Source organism: Acipenser ruthenus, chromosome 5 (assembly GCF_902713425.1).
Source record: "Acipenser ruthenus chromosome 5, fAciRut3.2 maternal haplotype, whole genome shotgun sequence".
Classification (NCBI taxonomy): domain Eukaryota; kingdom Metazoa; phylum Chordata; class Actinopteri; order Acipenseriformes; family Acipenseridae; genus Acipenser; species Acipenser ruthenus.
The window spans coordinates 30,901,892-30,922,614 of NC_081193.1; the positions used below are offsets into that span (position 1 = coordinate 30,901,892).

General features: G+C 34.9%; 1 protein-coding gene across 1 annotated transcript in view; it reads left to right on the top strand.

Moving 5' to 3' along the window:
• The window catches only part of LOC117402922 (CUB and sushi domain-containing protein 1-like), a 778,430-nt gene that overhangs the window by 727,218 nt on the left and 30,489 nt on the right, over positions 1 to 20,723 (top strand). The window contains exons 44-52 of the mRNA XM_034004588.3: positions 743 to 888; positions 1,055 to 1,135; positions 1,444 to 1,557; positions 3,009 to 3,197; positions 3,289 to 3,435; positions 6,122 to 6,307; positions 9,294 to 9,479; positions 14,458 to 14,652; positions 17,031 to 17,204. Of these exons, the coding sequence (XP_033860479.3) occupies positions 743 to 888; positions 1,055 to 1,135; positions 1,444 to 1,557; positions 3,009 to 3,197; positions 3,289 to 3,435; positions 6,122 to 6,307; positions 9,294 to 9,479; positions 14,458 to 14,652; positions 17,031 to 17,204 (1,418 nt within the window). The remainder of the gene's footprint in view (positions 1 to 742; positions 889 to 1,054; positions 1,136 to 1,443; positions 1,558 to 3,008; positions 3,198 to 3,288; positions 3,436 to 6,121; positions 6,308 to 9,293; positions 9,480 to 14,457; positions 14,653 to 17,030; positions 17,205 to 20,723) is intronic.

Consider the following 20,723-nt stretch of genomic DNA (forward strand, 5'->3'; position numbering starts at 1 on the left):
TGTGTTGGGGTGGGGGGGTCTATGTTTTGTATGGCCTTTCTGCAGGAGATTACGTGATATTAAGTCATAAAAACTGGATCTTGACTGCTGAAATCACGTGAGCCACAAGCACGATTCATGCTCCGGTTTACATGGGTTTTTACAGCAATTTTTATCGTGAGAAAGTGATTGAAAGTGAGTGATTGTAAAGTCGCGCTGCCAAAAGATGTCCGTTTGCTGTTTCACGATGTATTCGCGTGACAACGTCACACAGTCATGATAGAGTCGATTTTTAAGTGCATGTAAACCAAGCCTTAGATCAATTATATGAGCCTTCTGAGCTCTAAATGTAATCAAACTTTGTTCAAGCTTCTTGATTTGATTGCAAAGAACTGCACCAGCATTGCAAATATACATACAATATATTCAAAACCTTTTCATCACAAGCTTTTTACATTAAAATAATATTTTACATGGCATACATAGCTGCAATGTATTCTATTAAACTTCAATGCAGTATCAGTCACAGTTATTTATTTATTAGTTTTTTTGTTGAGTCTGTTGTAGTAGGCAATATATTTTATTTAATTAATGATCTTTGTGATATTCATTGCAAATCACGGGTCAGCTCTAAATGTAAATTAATCTTCTTAAACAACATTACTTAAGAGAGTAATTATGCTGTTATGAAGACTTACCATGAAAATTTGATTGCTTGTTTATTTTTTAATTGATTCATTTTTTTCCATTTTTTTCCCCCCAGGGATGGTCCTGGTGAGAATTATGCACAGCTTGGAGTGTTTAGTGGTAATACAGCCCTTCAATCAGCTTACAGCTCCTTCAATCAGGTTCTTATCAAGTTTCACAGTGACTTCTCAACGGGTGGATTTTTTGTCCTCAATTTTCACGGTTAGTTTGTCTCATCAGTTATTCTTAATGACTACCAAAGTCTTGTTATTAAACTCTCACAAACACTAAATGTGCACTGTCTTTAAATTGCTTTTATTTAAAGTGTCAAATTCATACTTTATTGCAATGTTAATGTTATAGTATGTAAACATATTTTCTTTATCAGCCTATCGTCTGACTAAGTGCCAGCCCCCTCCAGTTGTCGCACAATCAGAAATATTAAAAGAAGATGAAGATTATGAAATAGGTATCTATCAGCAAGATTATTATTATTATTATTTATTTATTTTTTTGTAGCAGTTATGATCTGAATGTATGGCTTTCTGTTAGAAGTAACAACAGGATATTTTGAAGTGAGAGCAAAGTTTTCACATCATTAAAAGTATATTACAAATTGTACGTACAGATAGTATCAGTTAAATTGTTGTTCTTTTACATCAGTTTTATAACAACTTTCAGAAAAATTGGATTGAGCTTTGAACTTAACAAAAAGGATTAAGTGAATTATAAATGCAAATATAACTATGTGAAAGTAAAGTGTATTTTTACTTTTAGGAGAGGCTGTGCAGTACAAGTGCTTTCTGGGGTTTACTCTGGTGGGCAGTGATCAGCTCACCTGTAAGCTTAATACATACCTACAGTTTGAAGGTACACTGCCTTCCTGTGAAGGTAAGTAAACAGTGCAGTGATATTTAACAATCAATTTGGGGTAAAAGGTTTCAGTAACACCAGTTTATCTTATCTAAGATATGATCACACAAGTATAATGTATGGAAAACAAAGCATGCTTAAATCTATATTTAACAGCTAAATTAATTTCAAGCTCTGCTCGGCTGTTTCCCACATGCTACTTTAACCTAACTAACATTGTGAGAGAACAAGAACACGTTCTGCAAACTGTAGTGTTCCCGAACTTCTAAGTGTCTCTAGATGCTCTTGAACTTCTACTTGAGTTCACGAGTGGTCTGGGGGTAGTCATGAGATGTTCGTGGAGGTTATACCATGAAACCATTGTGAGAAAATGCATGCACACATATGCTACCGGCAGTTATTTATGCTACTGGCATCTAATTACACCCTTAAGTAATAGTTGACAACAAAACGATGCTCCTCAGGATCCCTGAACTGGTTTAATTCTCACAAGGGCTTTTGGAAAATGCACAACAAAATCCATTTGAAGTCCCTTCACCTTACTTCAAAGAATAATATTGAATTCACAAGTGCTACTGTTATTGGGAAATGGCCCCCTGGTTAGCAACACAGTGTAATTTGGAACAGTGTGATTCCCTTTTTCAGTTTGTCATTATATTTGAATGAATGCCAAAATGAGAGTTGAATCGACTATGAAACACTTATTCAATTCTATAGCTCGCAACACTTGTATAACTATATAGTAAGCATACTTTTTTTTTTTTTTTATTGTGGTGGAATTTTAAAATGTGTTATTCATAAGTAATTCATGTTCAGGTATGGGTTAAGTATGAAATTATGTTTACTTAATTGGATTTTAATAGTAAATCATACAATGTCCATACAGTATGTAATAACATTTAAATTGCTGTACAAAAAGTTATTGTAAAGTGTACCAGCATTTCACAGATGAAAGGTTTAATTAAAGTCTCCTATATTTATTTATTGACTTAATGACCCTATAAAAGCAAATTAGTTCCTCTACTATTTTCTGGCCTAATTTACTCCCAAGAAAAAGTAAATTACCTGCTCCCTCTTTTAAAGACAACAGACTGCATTTCAAAAGAGAAGAATTTCACGAACATTTCAGATCTGTAATTTTGATATTAATCAAAAACAACACTTTTGATAACAAATCTGATTGAGTTTCTGAACTATTGTCATTTGTGCTTCTTAAATATTTTTGTAATGCCTTACACTCATGGTTGAAACATGATCCAAATTGAGATATTGTGCAGATGCTTTTGAGCTGTATAAACAAATTTAATTTTACTATCGAGGTTCTGTATACTCGTAACATAAAATGATCTGTTCACTGGTTTTGGATTGGTACAGTAGGGTGTATTGCAGACTGTAGCAGGGGTGAGAATAGAACATGTCATAGAATAAAAATTGTGATAATGCTGTAACTTATTTTTTGTAATTTGTAGCTCAGTGTCCTGCAAACGAAGTCCGTACTGAATCCTCTGGTGTGATCCTTAGTCCAGGGTATCCAGGCCTCTATCCAAACTCCCAGACCTGCTCTTGGATGGTTAAAGTGGAGTTCGGCTATAACATCTCAATTTATGTGGAAATGTTTACAAGTGAAAAACAGTTTGACGAACTGGAAATATTTGATGGTAATTATAACACTAAATCTAAAGTTGTAGAACAGATTTTACTTGATGTAACCAAAACTAGTTTTGAACTTTGATATTTTTTACCTTATAGGGCCTACAGGCCAAAGCCCATTATTGGTTGCTCTAAGTGGAAACCACACTGGACAGCTGAATTTTACAAGCAAAACCAACGTGCTGTATCTCCGGTGGTCAACCGATCATGCAACAAACAAGAAAGGATTCAAAATACGATACTCAGGTCAGTGAAACAAATCCATTCTCTCTGAATTAATGCAATATAGCTTGTTTTACAGTATGTGTTTGTCAACACATTTCCTACCAGGAATTTTGTAAGAAAATTAAAAAGGGTACCTGTCTCTGAATTCAATATGGCATTATAGTACAAGGAAAAGCAAAATGTTTTGGGGATATGGTGCTTAGAGACGGTTTACAAAAGGCAGTTGTTCTATTCTACACTTGGCAACTTTTAAAAGCAGTTTTCTAGAATATCACCAGTAATGCCATGTACATTTTTATTTGATGCTGTCCAAGGTTGCTGCTGCTTTAATGAGTCTCTTCTACTATAAAGAGAAAACAAAACTAATACTGGGTGATACAGTATCCACATCTACAATTAAAGAGGTACAGAATGATAACAATTTATAGCACAGCTAGAAAAATTGCCAGCAATGTTGCTCTTGAATGAGACTCTGACTCTTGTTATGAGATTTCCTAACTATTTAAAGCAATTACCAAACAATTTAGAATAGGGATTTATTTTATCTTTAGATGTACTAGGCTAAAACAATGCAGTTGAAGCTACAGTTCTGAGCAATTCATTGCAATTTTTTAAAATTATTTTTATGCTTTTCAGAAAATTGTCTTTTGTTCTTGCTCTTGCAGCTAAGTAGGGCCTTTAAGTTTTCCCTGAAGTCAAATAAATATAAATATAAATTCATGTACTTCCATGAGATGTATACTTCTAAAAGATCCACTACAGGTTTGCCTGGCTGATCAGACTACACAGTCAAACCTGGGGCAACATATCATACTCAATTACCATGATCGAAGCCCAATGGACTACAGTGCTCCCTTGCTATAAGGCTCTCGATTATAACGCACCTCGGATATAACGCTCCTACAGCATGTCCCCCAATTCCCTGTACTAGTGATTCATTCAATATTTCTACAGTAAATACAGTACCGGTGTTGTTCAAACTGTAAACAACTTCTCCGTCTAACTTCTGTTTCTGTCTCTCCCTTTTGATACAGTATCTAAACTGAAGAAAAGCTGCGCTGGCACTTTATAACACAGACATCTTATTTGGCATTTGTTTTACAACTAAATAAATATTAGGCCTATTACGTGGTTATCTTTCCTAATGTGTTTGCTTTTTTGCTGTGAGAGGAGCTGAGGCTTTCTCCGGGAGACGAGACACTTCAGCTTTGCTTCAGGCCCGCTCCGGCAGCCGAATCTGGGGCGAGCCCATTCCCTCTTCCCCTCTCCCGACCCGCTCTCCTTCTCGCACTTGGTTTGCTTGTCTGTCGCTTTAAACTGAACTCCCGACCTCTGTTTAGCCAGGATATTTATAGTTTAAAAACTACCAATTAAAATGATTCGCGAGTGGGAATGTTACCAATTTTTTTTTTTGTAAAAAATATAGCGTTGATTACATGGGTGCTTTATGCATGGTTAATTCACAGAAAGTTACATTTTGGTTCACTATATGTGCATTATAGAAAGCGAGTTATTTCATTTTGTGTTTTAGTGAGATGTGTGTTGTTATGTGTCCGCCGGCACCCACTCCCCCGTTTATAATGCTCTTCGGTTGTAACACTCATATTGTGTGTCCCCCTAGACCTGTGCTATAGTGAGGGAGCACTGTATTAAAAAATAATAACGTGAATGTACCAATCATTAAAATAAAATCTACCTGGCTACCGGTAGCATGGTTTGTACAGATCAAGCATGCAATATTATCTGATGTTGAACATGGACAAATAAGTTTAAATATTTTTCAAGGAATTTCATGATGACTAATTGAAAGGCATTGAAATGTATATATTCATTCCACTTTGTAACTGAGGTTTGTCAGCTGTTATGTGGTAGTGAGAAAGAAAGCTCAAACTGCTTCAGTTAGTTGAAACATATTCTTGAGTTGATCATTCTTTGGCTTGGATATAACATTTCCCTTTGATTATGCCCTTGGCAGTGCTTTGCTTGCAATAATAATAATAATAATAATAATAATAATAATAATAATAATAATAATAATAATAATAATTATTATTATTATTATTATTTATTGTCATTTTTTCACTCTATGAACATAAGATGTGTGTTTTCAGATTTGTGATAATAGATTAACTGTCATAGCAACAATCTGTCAACACTAATCAATTTATGAATACCAATATTTATATATTTTGTTAGTTTTAAAAGAAATTGGATTTACTAGGACGATTGACAAGTCGTTTTATGAATGGAGTTCTCTATGACTTCAATAATCTTGTAACAAAAACCTGGAGAACTCTATAAAGGCATATGGAAGGTCATCAGTTCCACTCATTATTTATGAGTGGAGAGAGCAGATTACCCATGTTCTGTTTTCACTTGATTAACTAATCATCTACAGCCAAACTTGCCCTTTGATGCTGCTATAGCTATGGGCCATGACTATTTTAGAAGGTGCATGTTTTCCTCCTGGAGGGAAATCCAGGTTTGATTTATTTATTTTTTTAACCTATTGCCTTTGTTTAAACCCTGCTACAATACTTAAAAGAATATCATGACAAGTCACATAAATAACCTATCATTACAAAACTAACATTTTGCCATGGGTGTACAGGATTGTTTACTCCAAGTGTTACTGGCACTGTTTTGTTTTGGAAGGAGATAATAGTTTATTTATTTTGTATTTAAATGTTTTTGTCTTACAATTTAGCTGCATATTGTAGCTTGAAAATTCCAAGGAATGGTGGCGTCTTTAACAAGACAGTTGGTCAGCTTGGCAACAAAGTGTTCTACTCCTGTAATCCTGGATACAGGATGATTGGTCACAGTAATGCAACGTGCAGACGCCACCAAAATGGATTATATGATTGGGATTTTGCTGTCCCATTCTGTCAAGGTAACAGTTTTCTATTTATTTTCTTTATGGTAAAAGTCATGTAAGGCTTTTTTTCTCAAATAGCTTTCTTGTACCTGGATGCTGAGTTATTCGAATCTGTCACCATCTTTCGGTTTACACTATACAATAAATGCTGACAACTATTTACTGATCTAGATTTGGCAACTTTTAATAGCAATAGTACTGACAATATTACCAGCGATTTTGTGTACATTTATCATGGTACTGTCCAGTTACAGCTGTTTTACAATTCTATTAAAAACTGCTGATCAGAAAAGTAGAAAAACAGTGGATAGAGTGCTGACACTTTTATGGCGTGTAGCAGGGCAGCAGGAGAGAGCCCTGCACATTATTAAAGGGGCAAGGCAAAGCCCTGCTTGTATGTATGTTTTTGGTTGTTATTATATATATATATATATATATATATATATATATATATATATATATATATATATAATGACGCGGTAAGCCACGTGTTTTGTTATTGTTTTGTTTCTGGCAGAGGCGAGATTAGGCAGCTCATCCTCTGCCAGTGTATATATAACGTGTGGCTGTCAGCTAGTGCGTTGTTAAACTAGCCGGCAGTCGCACGTAATGAATAAACTCGTGCAGATTGTGGCCGAGGGGTAATGAGAGAATTGATAGTTAACCCCTCGGCCATAGTAAATAAAAGCCTGCAGCTCTCTGCACTCTGGGTGTGAGAGTACAGAGGAGAAGTACGAGAGAGAACAGTGAGTTTAAACAGAAACTACGGGATCAGTGAAAGCAATTGTTCAGGCTGACCTGAGTTTTGTTGTGATTTGTTTTTGTTTGCATTTTTATTTTCGCTCTGTGAGCAAAGTGTTTTTTGTTAAAACCTTTTATTTTATTTTTGTTCTTTGAAAACAAAACGACGCAAGCGCCATTGCACTAAATCCCTGCAGTGTCTGTTTCTTCCTGCATCTGGCCTGACGTCACCACACGGCTACCCTGTCACATGGCGAAATGAAACATTAGAAGTTATAGCTTTTTAAAAGTTTTAGGTTAATTCAAGGTTAAACACTCACAAATAATAAAGAATGCACAATTTAGATTATAGGCTGCCACTTTATATTTTAGCACAGACTGTAATCTAGCTGACAAACTGTGTAAAAGTCTATACAGAGGTAAGCCTTAAACATACAGTAAATATGAGAGGTGTAAGTGCATATGCAGAACAATATATTGCTTATGCTTTTTATTGTGACCATGGTGTCATTTACAGGCAGGGCTCAATTATGTTTTCTTACTCAATTCCCTTTTTTAACTTTGGAGATTACAAACAGGCAATGCTTTAAATCGAAATTTATTTTTCTTTTAAATATAAGTTCTTTTTTTTAATATGTAGAATTACAAAACAAACCTTGTTGTCCATTCATACAGTATTTCACCTGTGTTAGATTGTCTTTCCCTTAATCTGGCTATACAAAAAGAAAACAAATCAAAAGTTGTATAGATACAGTAATAATTAAATATTGAACTGAAGATATCAAAAGTAATTAAAACCAAAAATAATAAATAATGAAAACTAGCAATCGTACTGTAATAACAGGGTGTATCCCCATGAAGTGTGCACTTATATACTCTATGTATTATGCAAGCTGGAACCAACCCTGTGCTGTGGGATACATTGTTACTTACTTAACATGTCAATGGCTTAAGTTATCTCTACACTGTGTATTTTGGATGCAGTTAATAGTGATTTTGTTGCCAAAATGTTCCCAGTGCTTTGAAATAAATAAGAAAAAAAATATTGTGTTCTGTACTTTGTTTTAATTAAGAAAAGTAGGAAAAAACAGACCTTATTTATGTGTCTTTCTTCATTTAGTCTTTCCTATAAAGAAAACATAATAATTTGCTATATTTTATTTTTGTTAGAACTAAAGTTCATTTTGCTTTGAATTATGAATAAGTTGCATATGTAAACTACACTGTGTTAGTTAGTCACATATGTTCACATGATGCATCAATTTAGATACTGTTAGTTTTACATGAGAATAAACCTCATATAAAACTTGATTATTACCTCCCCCCGAGCTAGTTCAAAGGTAATTTGTTTTCTCAATTGAATAAACTAAATGGACATATGTTACACATTCCTCCTGCTGCACATATACATCACTATCAATTGCTTTTCTAGCCCATTGACACGTGATTGACTTTTGAAGAATATGGGGTAAATTTAATTGACCTCAACATGTCCAGGTTCAAATTAAATTAGGACCAAACCAGGTAATTGTACTTACCTTAAAGACACATACACGAGACTCAGACATTCTGTTAGAATTGTTTTTCTTAAAGTCCCATTATTTTATTGATTTAAATGATGGCAATATTTATAATGTATCTGCCACTGTTAAGATCAAATTGAATAGACCCCTCTATCCATCCACTTTCTTAGAAGATGTTGATCATGTAGTCTTTGTTTACTTACATTTACATTTTTTATTGTTGATTCAGTGCTGTATAGTTTCAGTAAATAGAAGATTGTGTCTTTTGAAATAATTCTGAAACAGGGTCGTGTGCAGTGTCTATCTATATGATGTCAGTCAAACGGTTTATACATGGGGTCTATGAAGAAAGAAAGATGAAGAGCAAAAGTTGCTCAATAGTATATGATATTTGCTAAATGTTGGCATTGTAGGACACTGTTATAACTAAATGATTTGAAATTGTAACATTTAGTCAGACAATCGCAGACTTGGGTGTGACTATGTCACTTCTTTTCTTCATTGTCAGAGCGCTGTATATGATAATACAGCTTTATGCTCGCATCAAAATGTTGCCAAGTGCTCCTACGCCATTACCCTACGTAGGTTTGTTTTCTCTTCTTTTTTCTCTTATTTTTTCAAAACAAATGAAGCAAACTTAGCACCCACATATCTTGATTATTATTATTATTATTATTATTATTATTATTATTATTATTATTATTATTATTATTATGTATTTATGTTTTTCTTTGCAGCTGTATCTTGTGGTATTCCTGAACCACCAGGGAATGGAACATTCTATAGCAATCAATACACTTTGGGAAGCAAAATTCAGTATAAGTGCATTGAAGGCTACAGATTGGAAATAAGTAGTGCAGCCACAACAGTATGCCAAGAAGATGGCACATGGAATAACAAAGGAATACCACCACTGTGTAAACGTAAGTGTTTAAAACATTGTTATTACTTAGAATAATAAAATGTATACTTTAAATAATGAAAATGCTTATTATGTTCACAAAAATGTAACCAAAGTAATATAATTAAGGTCTCTCAAGAACTCTTAAGCTGTTTGTTTCTCAACTTTAACACATTAGTTTAAAAACTATTATCTATTTATATTATGTCTATATACGCATATATGTTCTGGGCAAAGCCCGAAATGCAGGCAATTTGTGAATTGCCCGCTGACTTTGGGCAAAGCCCAAAATAAAAATTAAAATAACTTATTTCGGGCTTTGCCCGGTCAAACCACGGTCTGCCCACTGCTTCTCGGGCAGAGTCTGAATCACTCCCTCTGTTCTTTCATTCCTGTTCTGAGTGACAGGTAGACCTTTAGAACAAGGAATTAACATGATAAACCCATTGACACTTGCACATAAAAAGTACAGTTGTATTAATAACATTATAACTACCAATAATAATAATATTAAGGAGTTGTGTTGAATTGTCCAATCAGAGAGATGGATGCAGTTACTGTGTGGAAAATGAATGATTAGTTGATTCACGTTTGACAGTGTTTATGACAAGTGATCTAAGAGTTGGAGAGAGTACTCAGCAGAGTGACAGAGTGTAAGTTAAGTATGTAATACATATCTAGATTTTAATCATTTGTTTAAAATAAATTAGTCTTATACAGTATATCTCATTAAATATTTTATATAGTCATGTCATCAATAAAAATACATTTTTAAATATATGCCTATTTTCTGAAACCGGACTTCCTGTGTAGTTTTTATGAGATGAGTGAGTGAATGATGCTACTCAGGTAGGCAGTTCCAACAAGCTCTTCAAATCGTAGCTCTGTCTCTGTCCCCTGAAAACATAAAATGAAAGATCTTTATGCCCGGGCAAAAAAGTTTGCCCATAACATATATATATATAGTGACAGAGGGTATGTCTTGGATAGGAATATGAGGGCTTTACGACCCTGGGCATGAGGAATAATGCACCATCTTTAAAAGGGGCAAAGCGAAGCCAGATGCCTGATTATTAGTATGAGAAGATCAGGTCATTGGTAAAGGTAGATCAGCTGTGACTGATCAAGTTGTGTAATAAAAAAGTCACAGTTGGTTTGCTCTTCGATGGGGGTTGTTGAGAGATCAATTGTATGGATTGATTGTGAAGGAAAAAAAAAGTTAAACTAAAATACAAATAAAGAACCATTGTTTTGTTGGGAAAACAAGCTTATCTTGTCCCTTCTTAGGTAGGGAAGTTTGGCGGACCAATTGGTCTAACCAAGTGTAAAGTTCAGGATTCCTTAGTGGAGTTTATTTTGTGGTTTTGTGCTTGTTTATTGTAAATAATTAAAGTGCACAAAAGTGCTTAATCTGCAAGTTATTGTGTCTGGGTCAAATTTAAAGGGTGCACACCAGCCTTGGCTCGGATGTTACACACACACACACACACACACACACACACACACACACATATATATATATATATATATATATATATATATATATATATGAATGGCAAATTGATTAAAATAAAGTAAAATACCAGTACTTGCCAGGAGCTGAATTAGCTTAATACCTAAGGGTTCTGCTCTTTAAGCTAACTAGAAAACAAGTACAAAATAAAATATCAATATTAAAATGCAAGACTGGAAAATAATGCATTATTAAATGTGGAAAATGTACCATTGGTGAACTGTGGTATACTGAAGTCCTGCCTTACCCCTTTTCCATTAAAAAGGAAGTCCCCAGAGTGCTTGGTTACAACTGTTAAGGGGAGTATAGCTTCTGTACTTGTCTGGACTGCATTTTGCATTCATGCAGGATGGAGTATCAGCAGAACACTACTTGGAAATTGTGACAGACCAGGTGCAGCCTTTACTTCCTTAACCAGAGATGGATGGTTTCAGAATAAAATGCTCCTGCTGTACTGTATGCATACTATGTTTGACGAAGGGCATGAAGCAGGCTTTCATCATCTCTTTGTTCCATCTAAATAACACTGACCTTTGATTAGAAAATTTGACATAGAAACTCTGCATCTGCTTATCGGTACTGCATAATTTGGAACAGTGCAATTCACCTGGTAATTCTTTCATTGGATTTGAATAAATGCAAGGTAGATGTCGTGAAAGACGTAATCTTGTTATTTCTGAAATTAAAACATGTTACTCACACTGTGCTACTCTGAAATTCCTTGTAAGACTAACACCATCTGTGGCTGGGTAATTGGTCTAACACAGAAATAAATTTGCATCTGCCTCACATGCATCTATTTTAAAATAAGGTCCTTCAAATTTAGCTCAGTTAACTCTATTATTCATTGTCTTTCTAATAAGAAAAGGTCCAGTGAATACAACTGGTTTGATAGTGCTAACCTATACATTTAACAATTGAGCTTTGGTCCATGCCAGATTCAATGGGCTAATAAGGAACAGATGGTTTATGTCTGAGGAAACCATGAAATCTTAATGGCAGTTGTGTATTTCAAAATAATGTTCTTGAATCAACCAAGTTGACCTTTTATTACTGCTACTTTATGGATAGCTCCAGGTTCTTTTTTTTTTTTTTTTTTAATATTACCGGTACATATCTTTCTTAATTTTTTAAATACATAAAATGTGTTTATCAATGTTTCAGTTTTCAAACTCCTTGATATTATTTACATTTCAAACATCAGACCAACTTCTTCACCATTTAAATGCAGCGTTTGGAGTCAGACCTCTGAATTACACAAAAGATCAGTGATGTCACACACATAGATACTGGAATGTGTGTTTCCACGGCCATTTGTCACCAAGGGAACTAGGACAGGCTATTGAACATGGCAGCATGGTTGTTTATTGTTCTAAAAACAATTTATGTGTCTCTGGGGTGGTAAGTTACAAAAATCAATGAAACTTTACTAATTTTTTTTTTTTTTTTTTTTTTTTACCAAATCTGATCGTTTAAGATTAAAAGACAACCAAACATATAGTCTGGGTTGAAAAGTAGACTAGAAGAAAAGAATCGCCTTAAGACAATATGACCTGGCAGTGGTAAACTGGGGAATATTGTACAGATGTACTGTGATCAGTACTAGAGAAGATATTGTAACTCTTTATAAATCACCTTGATCTCTTGAGCCAAGTTGAGAATCAGTAAGGACCCTGAAGAACATCAGACATTTTCAGTCGGGAAGCAGTTTCTGATCACTCCACTTAGTTGGGCATTGTTACTCAATTCTCAATCTGTGCAAACTACAACCAAAACAAATGCCTGAAACTAAACAGGCAAAATCTAACAATTACAAGTTCTGTTAAATTGTTTTTTTAAACCTTATCTATACTGCATTTACGGCCTTCATTGATACCTGCTGCAGTTCTAAATGTTGAGCCTTCCCTGTACATTCCTCCTCAATATATACTAGAAGCCAGTGAAAAATCCAGTAACAGAACATAAATCATTGCCTTTGGCAAGGGAAACCCCATCCTAATTTTGATAATGTGCCAGTGCACTCCTCTACTGATTGACATATTCATATACCAGATAGTCAGGAGAACTAGTCCCCTGTATGTTACTGTAATCCTTCCCCTCTGCAGCATAGTGCTGCAGGGCCCAATTTGAATGAATTTATTACAAATCTTCATTAACCTACCTAGCCACCAAAGATATGTCACAAATCTAGTTTCTACTCTCATTGCTAGATATCATTGCCCTTTAAGCCGACGTTATACAAAATGAATGACCATCTATCTAGCAGTGGGCTAGATCATTTATAAAACTAGTGTAACACAGCCTCTCAGCCTTTAAATTAGCAGGCCGAGACACAGAACCATACTTTTTATTATAAACAGAAATTGAAGCAAAACAAAACAAAAACAAAAGCCTATCTCCACTTGAAGACCTAGACTAAACACAGCTTTAAAGTAAAGGGTTGGCACAGCTAAGCCGTTTATCCAACAAAGGCACTCTTAACTTTGAACACCACCAGACAGCTAAGATGTTTACCATACCCATACCCATACCCATACCAACTCCCTGGTATTGTCCTCTCGTTAATGGAGCTTCAAGCTCTCTGTTTATATTGTGTGGCTGTTCCCAATTAACACCAATTATCTTATTTGGGAACAGACATATTCTCACACGTATTTGGCAGGGATACGAATCAACCCCATCCCTGCCAATCACCACCAAAACACATGTAAACACCACTGTATTTACAGGCAGGATCTGACCTGTGACACTAGGAAATGTACTCCCCACCACTGGGGAACAAATGCTGTATCAGAAATGTTGCATTACAATTTAAAATTACTTAAAAACAGATAACCTTCATTGTTTTGCTATTTTCTTATGAATGTGCACAATCAGTACTATATATATATAGATAGATAGATAGATACTGATTGATACTGATTGATAGATAGATAGATAGATAGATACTGATTGATAGATAGATAGATAGATATTTACTGATTGATTGATAGATACAGATAGATAGATACTGATTGATTGATAGATACAGATAGATAGCTAGATAGATAGATACTGATTGATTGATAGATACAGATAGATAGATACTGATTGATTGATAGATAGATAGATAGATACTGATTGATTGATAGATACAGATAGATAGATACTGATTGATTGATAGATAGATAGATAGCTAGATACTGATTGATTGATTGATTGATTGATAGCTAGACAGATAGAAAAGTAGCGATGGAATACTGTTTTATAATTGTTATTGTAACCAATTTTCATATTTTGTTTAATGGATAAATATTGTGGGGAAAAAAATGTTGAAAAAAAAAACAACTTGGCAGTAATACCAGTAAAGAAAGATAAATTACTCATGTTGAGCCAGTGTGAAATGTATTATTATTATGCACTGTTAGACATAAAGAAGTTTTCAGATTTTTCTGTTAAATAAAGGGTTGGAGAGAACTATTAACATTGAACTGTTCTTTGTTCACAGCTGTGCGTTGTCCTAATATTGCAACCATGCTTTCTGAGCATGTAGTCTGGCATGTGATTTCTGGTTCATCAAATGAATATGGAGCGCAGGTCTTGCTAAGCTGCAGTCCTGGTTATTACTTGGAAGGTAGTAGAATCATGCAGTGCCTAGCTAATGGGACATGGAGAGGAAGTGAAGAAAAGCCAACTTGTAAATGTAAGGATCACATCTAATACTAGATTAAATGTATATTATGTTATCCTGCAATGTCATTACCAACAGGGGAGAGTGTTGTCAAACCAATTTAACACATACAAAGCACACACTCAGCATGACATTTGTCAAAAAAAACAAAGAAGATTCTTGACTTTTACTTTAGATAAAATAGTGTGTTCATAATTAAGTCAACAGTCAAGTTTTTCATCACTGTTCAATCAGTCCACTTCATGTCATGTATGAGACAACCATATATTGTATATTTCTGTTTTATCACAAAATTATACCACAGACTATTTATAACTCTAGGTTTGAATTAAAAAAATCCCATAGTTAAGGAAATCGTCTATAAAAATCAAATAAATGCATTTAAAAAAAAAAAAAAAAAAAAAAAAAAAAACACATTGTTTGACCAGGTTTTGTATTGTGGTGTGTCAAGGGCATCACTTTAACTCACAAACACTTTTAAGCAGTCTAACTACAGCCTCAGACCTGTACTTTGTAGTTCAGTGTTATCTTCCTGTAAAGGGTAAAACTTCTTAAATAACTTATTGTGGCGGAGTGTCCCGCCCCCTATATATATATATATATATATATATATATATATATATATATATATATATATATATATATATATATATATATATATATATGTGCGCTGTTTTATTATTATTTGTATTATTATTGTTTGCGGCGCGGATGTAAAGCCGCCGCCATTATTTGTTATTGTTTTGTGTTTTTGATTATAAAACCTCGCGAGGATGCGTGACTGATGTCGAGCTACTGATTATTTAACTAGCTGACAGTCACACATCCTTATTAAACTCGTGCAGACTATGGCCGAGGGGTAATAAGATAATTAATAACTAGTTAACCCCTCGGCCAGAATATAAAAGCCTGCAGCTGTCTTTGTTCAGGGAAGAGGGTTCAGAGTTGGAGAACGAGAGCAGAGACAGGAGGTAAAAAGATAACAAGATAACAAGATAACGATTGCTAAGCGTGCTGGTATAAACACCAGCACGAGACTTATTTGTTATTTGTTTATTTGTTTGGCCAACGCGTCTTTTGTTTTGTGTCTTTTGTGTTTGTTTAAATATTTTGTTTGTTTTATGATTTACTAAAAGCTAAGTGCCGTTGCGCTTCAGTTTTGCCCCGCCAGTCCTTGTGCTGAGTCTGTGTTTCTGGTCTGACGTCACCACTGCAAACCATCCTGTTCACACTTATGTTCATGTAAATGGTTAGAAATGTGTTTGCGTAGATCCAAACACAATATGCTGTATTATCACTTAAGGCTAGATTCTCAAAGCTTTTTACTCCAGATTGTCATTAACCAATAAAATTCTAAAGCAAATAAAAAACAGTTTAAGAACTGTAATTTATGTAGTTTTCATTTCAGGAAAATAAATTTACAATTACAATTGTAACCAAATGTTTTAATTGAAGAAGCACATCTGAATTCTGCAAGTCACTGCCTGCCATCTGCAGGTTTATTCATTCTTTCATGTTCTTTAAGTAGCTAAGAGTTTTGTTTGGAAAATGCAGAAGAAAGAAAATGTGACAAGTATACCATGAGGCAAATCCTCAGCTGGTTAAGTAAACTTTAAATACAAAGCAAGCCCCACTTTCTATTAAAAACATTAAATTAGCTGATCTTGAATACTTAGTGCTTGTATTTTAGAGCCTAATTGTAATATAAAAGACCTTATTTTACTGAATGGTTTGGGGTAAACTAAATTATACAATTCCATATTACGCAGATAAAATGCGTAATTATTGATCAATCGATCTGCAGTAAAGAGAAAAATACTCTGGTATACAATGAAAGTATAAAAATACTAAAATATGTAATGCACCTGTAAAACAAACCCCAACTAAACTGGCTGGATTTCATGACTTCATATTAATTTCTTAGACATTTCATATTCTTTATAAGCCTGATAACACACCCCATGATATGCAGTAATTATATACACACTTCTTGGGTGTTCTGAAAGCACACACCAGAAGTGTGACATACTACACAATGACGCAGACCCTGTTAAGTGTTGTAGCTTGCTTACCTGTGCTTGACTGAAACTGAATGAAAAGCAGGGCTCTTTCTACCTTACTGGGCTGATGTAAGCTGACATGAGTCCTTGTCTCAGCGCAGGAGCAAGCTAGAACGGTAGCATGAAGGACAACGTTATTAGAAGGAACTCTCGCAAACGCATGTGATATTGAAAAGTAATCTGAGATCTCTTATATTGCCACTGCTCTGCACATGTGCAGTTTTAGTGGCTCACATAAGAGATAATCATTGTAGTTTCCAAACCACTGATTATATGTTGGTATATTATACATGTTTATTGTTAAATATTAACTTTACCATTATGTTGTAGTGATGTCATGTGGAGAGATGTCTTCTCCACCAAATGGTAACAGAATTGGTACCCTAACCACATATGGAGCCACAGCAATCTTTACATGTAACACCGGTTACACACTTACAGGATCTCATGTACGCGAGTGTCAGGCCAACGGATTGTGGAGCGGAACAGAAACTAGATGTCTAGGTAAAAATATAGTTATAGATTCAGTTATTGTTTGTTATTACATGGCTCTTATGTCTGTTTAACTGTACCCCTTAAAATGTTTTTTTTTTATCTTTTAATTTTGTTACTTTTCTTCCCTTCTTGTTTGTCACTGATTAACTCTTAATTTAATGTAATTCTTTTCTCAGTTTTAGCCATATTGGAGTGGTACATTCCACAAACTGTGTTGTCATCAGTGGTGTGTCCATCTGTATACAGATGTGGCCAAGAGTTTTACATCACCATATAGAATTAACAAATTTTGCTTCATAAAGTCGAATGAAACCTGCTGAATAATGTTACGTTAACATATTGAATTACATACCGCTTTGTAGTTGTATACTTTAACGAAAAAACTGACAACATTGAAATATTTGACATTTCATCTGACAAATACTGTACAACTATTATGGCTTCTGGATGACTTTTGCAATATCAAATAGTTTATTTGATTACATGATGTTAAATATCTAAATTATCTTAATATCATTTTTCTTTTTTAAATTATGTTTCAATCCTAAAATTTTAGGTGATGCTAAACTTTTGGCCATAGCTCTAGGTTCTTTAAATTCAGTTCTTTACTTGTAAAATACAGTCATAATTACAATTTATTTCTTAGCAGACGCCCTTATCCAGGGCGACTTACAATTGTTACAAGATATCACATTATTTTTACATACAATCACATTATTTTTACATACAATTACCCATTTATACAGTTGGGTTTTTACTGGAGCAATCTAGGTAAAGTACCTTGCTCAAGGTTACAGCAGCAGTGTCCCCCACCTGGGATTGAACCCACGACCCTCTGGTCAAGAGTCCAGAGCCCTAACCACTACTCCACACTGCTGCCCTGTGGTCACATAAAATCACATAAATATGTATAAGGCCTTATGATTGAATATACCCCATTTTGCTCTGGGTTATAAAGTAGAATGAGTGACCATATTATCTCTAACTTCCATGAGGTATAAACAAATATATTATCATAATGTGATACCAATTTGATTCAAGCACTAACATATTTTATACAAATAAAAAAAAAACTGTAACAAAATGCTTAATTAAAAAACAAAAAATAATAGACTTCTCGAATAATAACCAGAAGCAAGCTGTTTTTGTGTTGCTAGATGTGTTTTGCTCAGGTGGTAGAATGAGTCAGTGCTAAAGCCACAGATAAACCACTTGGCCCTTAATCCAAATGACCAATTTTAAATGGCACTTTTGCACTTTATTCTGCTTCTAATATGCATATATTATCATATTTAATATTTCCAATACTTTACTGTGCTTTCATTTGCCATTCGCTTTGCTTTAATACATGGTTCTTTACTTTTATTATGGAATACCACAGGACACCTCAGAATCCAGGCCAAATAATGTTGACCACCGACACACAGATCTCCTGCTATTGTCTCTTAATCATCCTGTTCAGTCTGCTGGTTTTGTGAACAACTTTTATTAAGTGGCTTTTCCAAAACTCCTCAATATGTAAATTGAAGTGCTCTTGTCATTGCAGTTTCCCCTCCATTTTTATAAAGCAGTGTATCTCACACCCTGATTACTCAAGGTCCCTTGCGCTATCCAAGTGAAAACAGCTATCTCTCTTGATTACCATTTTAAGGTAATCAAGAGAGATGTTTATTTCTCATTCACACACACACACACACACACACACACATATATATATATATATATATACAGATGTGCTCAAATTTGTTGGTACCCTTACAGCTCATTGAAATAATGCTTCATTCCTCCTGAAAAGTGATTAAATTAAAAGCTATTTTATCATGTATACTTGCATGCCTTTGGTATGTCATAGAATAAAGCAAAGAAGCTGTGAAAAGAGATTAATTATTGCTTATTCTACAAAGATATTCTAAAATGGCCTGGACACATTTGTTGGTACCCCATAGAAAAGATAATAAATAATTGAATTATAGTGATATTTCAAACTAATTAGTTTCTTTAATTAGTATCACACATGTCTCCAATCTTGTAATCAGTCATTCAGCGTATTTAAATGGTGAAAAGTAGTCACTGTGCTGTTTAGTATCATTGTGCGCACCACACTGAACATGGACCAGAGAAAGCAAAGGAGAGAGTTGTCTGAGGAGATCGGAAAGAAAATAATAGACAAGCATGGTAAAGGTAAATGCTACAAGACCATCTCCAAGCAGCTTGATGTTCCTGTGACAACAGTTGCAAATATTATTAAGAAGTTTAAGGTCCATGGAACTGTAGCTAACCTCCCTGGGCGCGGCCGCAAGAGGAAAATCGACCCCAGATTGAACAGAAGGATAGTGCGAATGGTAGAAAAAGAACCAAGGATAACTGCCAAAGAAATACAAGCTGAACTCCAAGGTGAAGGTACGTCAGTTTCTGATCGCACCATCCGTCGCTTTTTGAGAGAAAGTGGGCTCCATGGAAGAAGACCCAGGAGGACTCCACTTTTGAAAAAAAAACATAAAAAAGCCAGACTGGAATTTGCTAAAATGCATATTGACAAGCCACAATCCTTCTGGGAGAATGTCCTTTGGACAGATGAGTCAAAACTGGAGCTTTTTGGCAAGTCACATCAGCTCTATGTTCACAGACAGAAAAATGAAGCTTTCAAAGAAAAGAACACCATACCTACAGTGAAACATGGAGGAGGCTCGGTTATGTTTTGGGGCTGCTTTGCTGCGCCTGGCACAGGGTGCCTTGAATCTGTGCAGGGCACAATGAAATCTCAAGACTATCAAGGCATTCTGGAGCGATACGTACTGCCCAGTGTCAGAAAGCTCTGTCTTAGTCGCAGGTCATGGGTCCTCCAACAGGATAATGACCCAAAACACACAGCTAAAAGCACCCAAGGATGGATAAGAACAAAACATTGGACTATTCTGAAGTGGCCTTCTATGAGTCCTGATCTGAATCCTATCGAACATCTATGGAAAGAGCTGAAACTTGCAGTCTGGAGAAGGTACCCATCAAACCTGAGACAACTGGAGCAGTTTGCTCAGAAAGAGTGGGCCAAACTACATGTTAACAGGTGCAGAAGTCTCATTGAGAGCTACAGAAAACGTTTGATTGCAGTGATTGCCTCTAAAGGTTGTGCAACAAAATATTAGGTTAGCGGTCCCATCATTTTTGTCCATGCCATTTTCATTTGTTTTATTATTTACAATATTATGTTGAATAAAAAATCAAAAGCAAAGTCTGATTTCTATTAAATATGGAATAAACAATGGTGGATGCCAGTCACTTTTGTCAGTTTCAAGTTATTTCAGAGAAAATTGTGCATTCTTCGTTTTTTGTGGAGAGGTACCAACAAATTTGAGCACGTCTGTATATATATATATATACACACACACACACACACACACACACACACACACACATAGGTGCCTAACCCATGGGGCAGAAGGAATATTTAATAGACTTCATTTGCAAAATCCCCTCCCAATTTTAGCAGTTTCGTTCAGAAACGCCCCAGACTTACATATGCATATACAG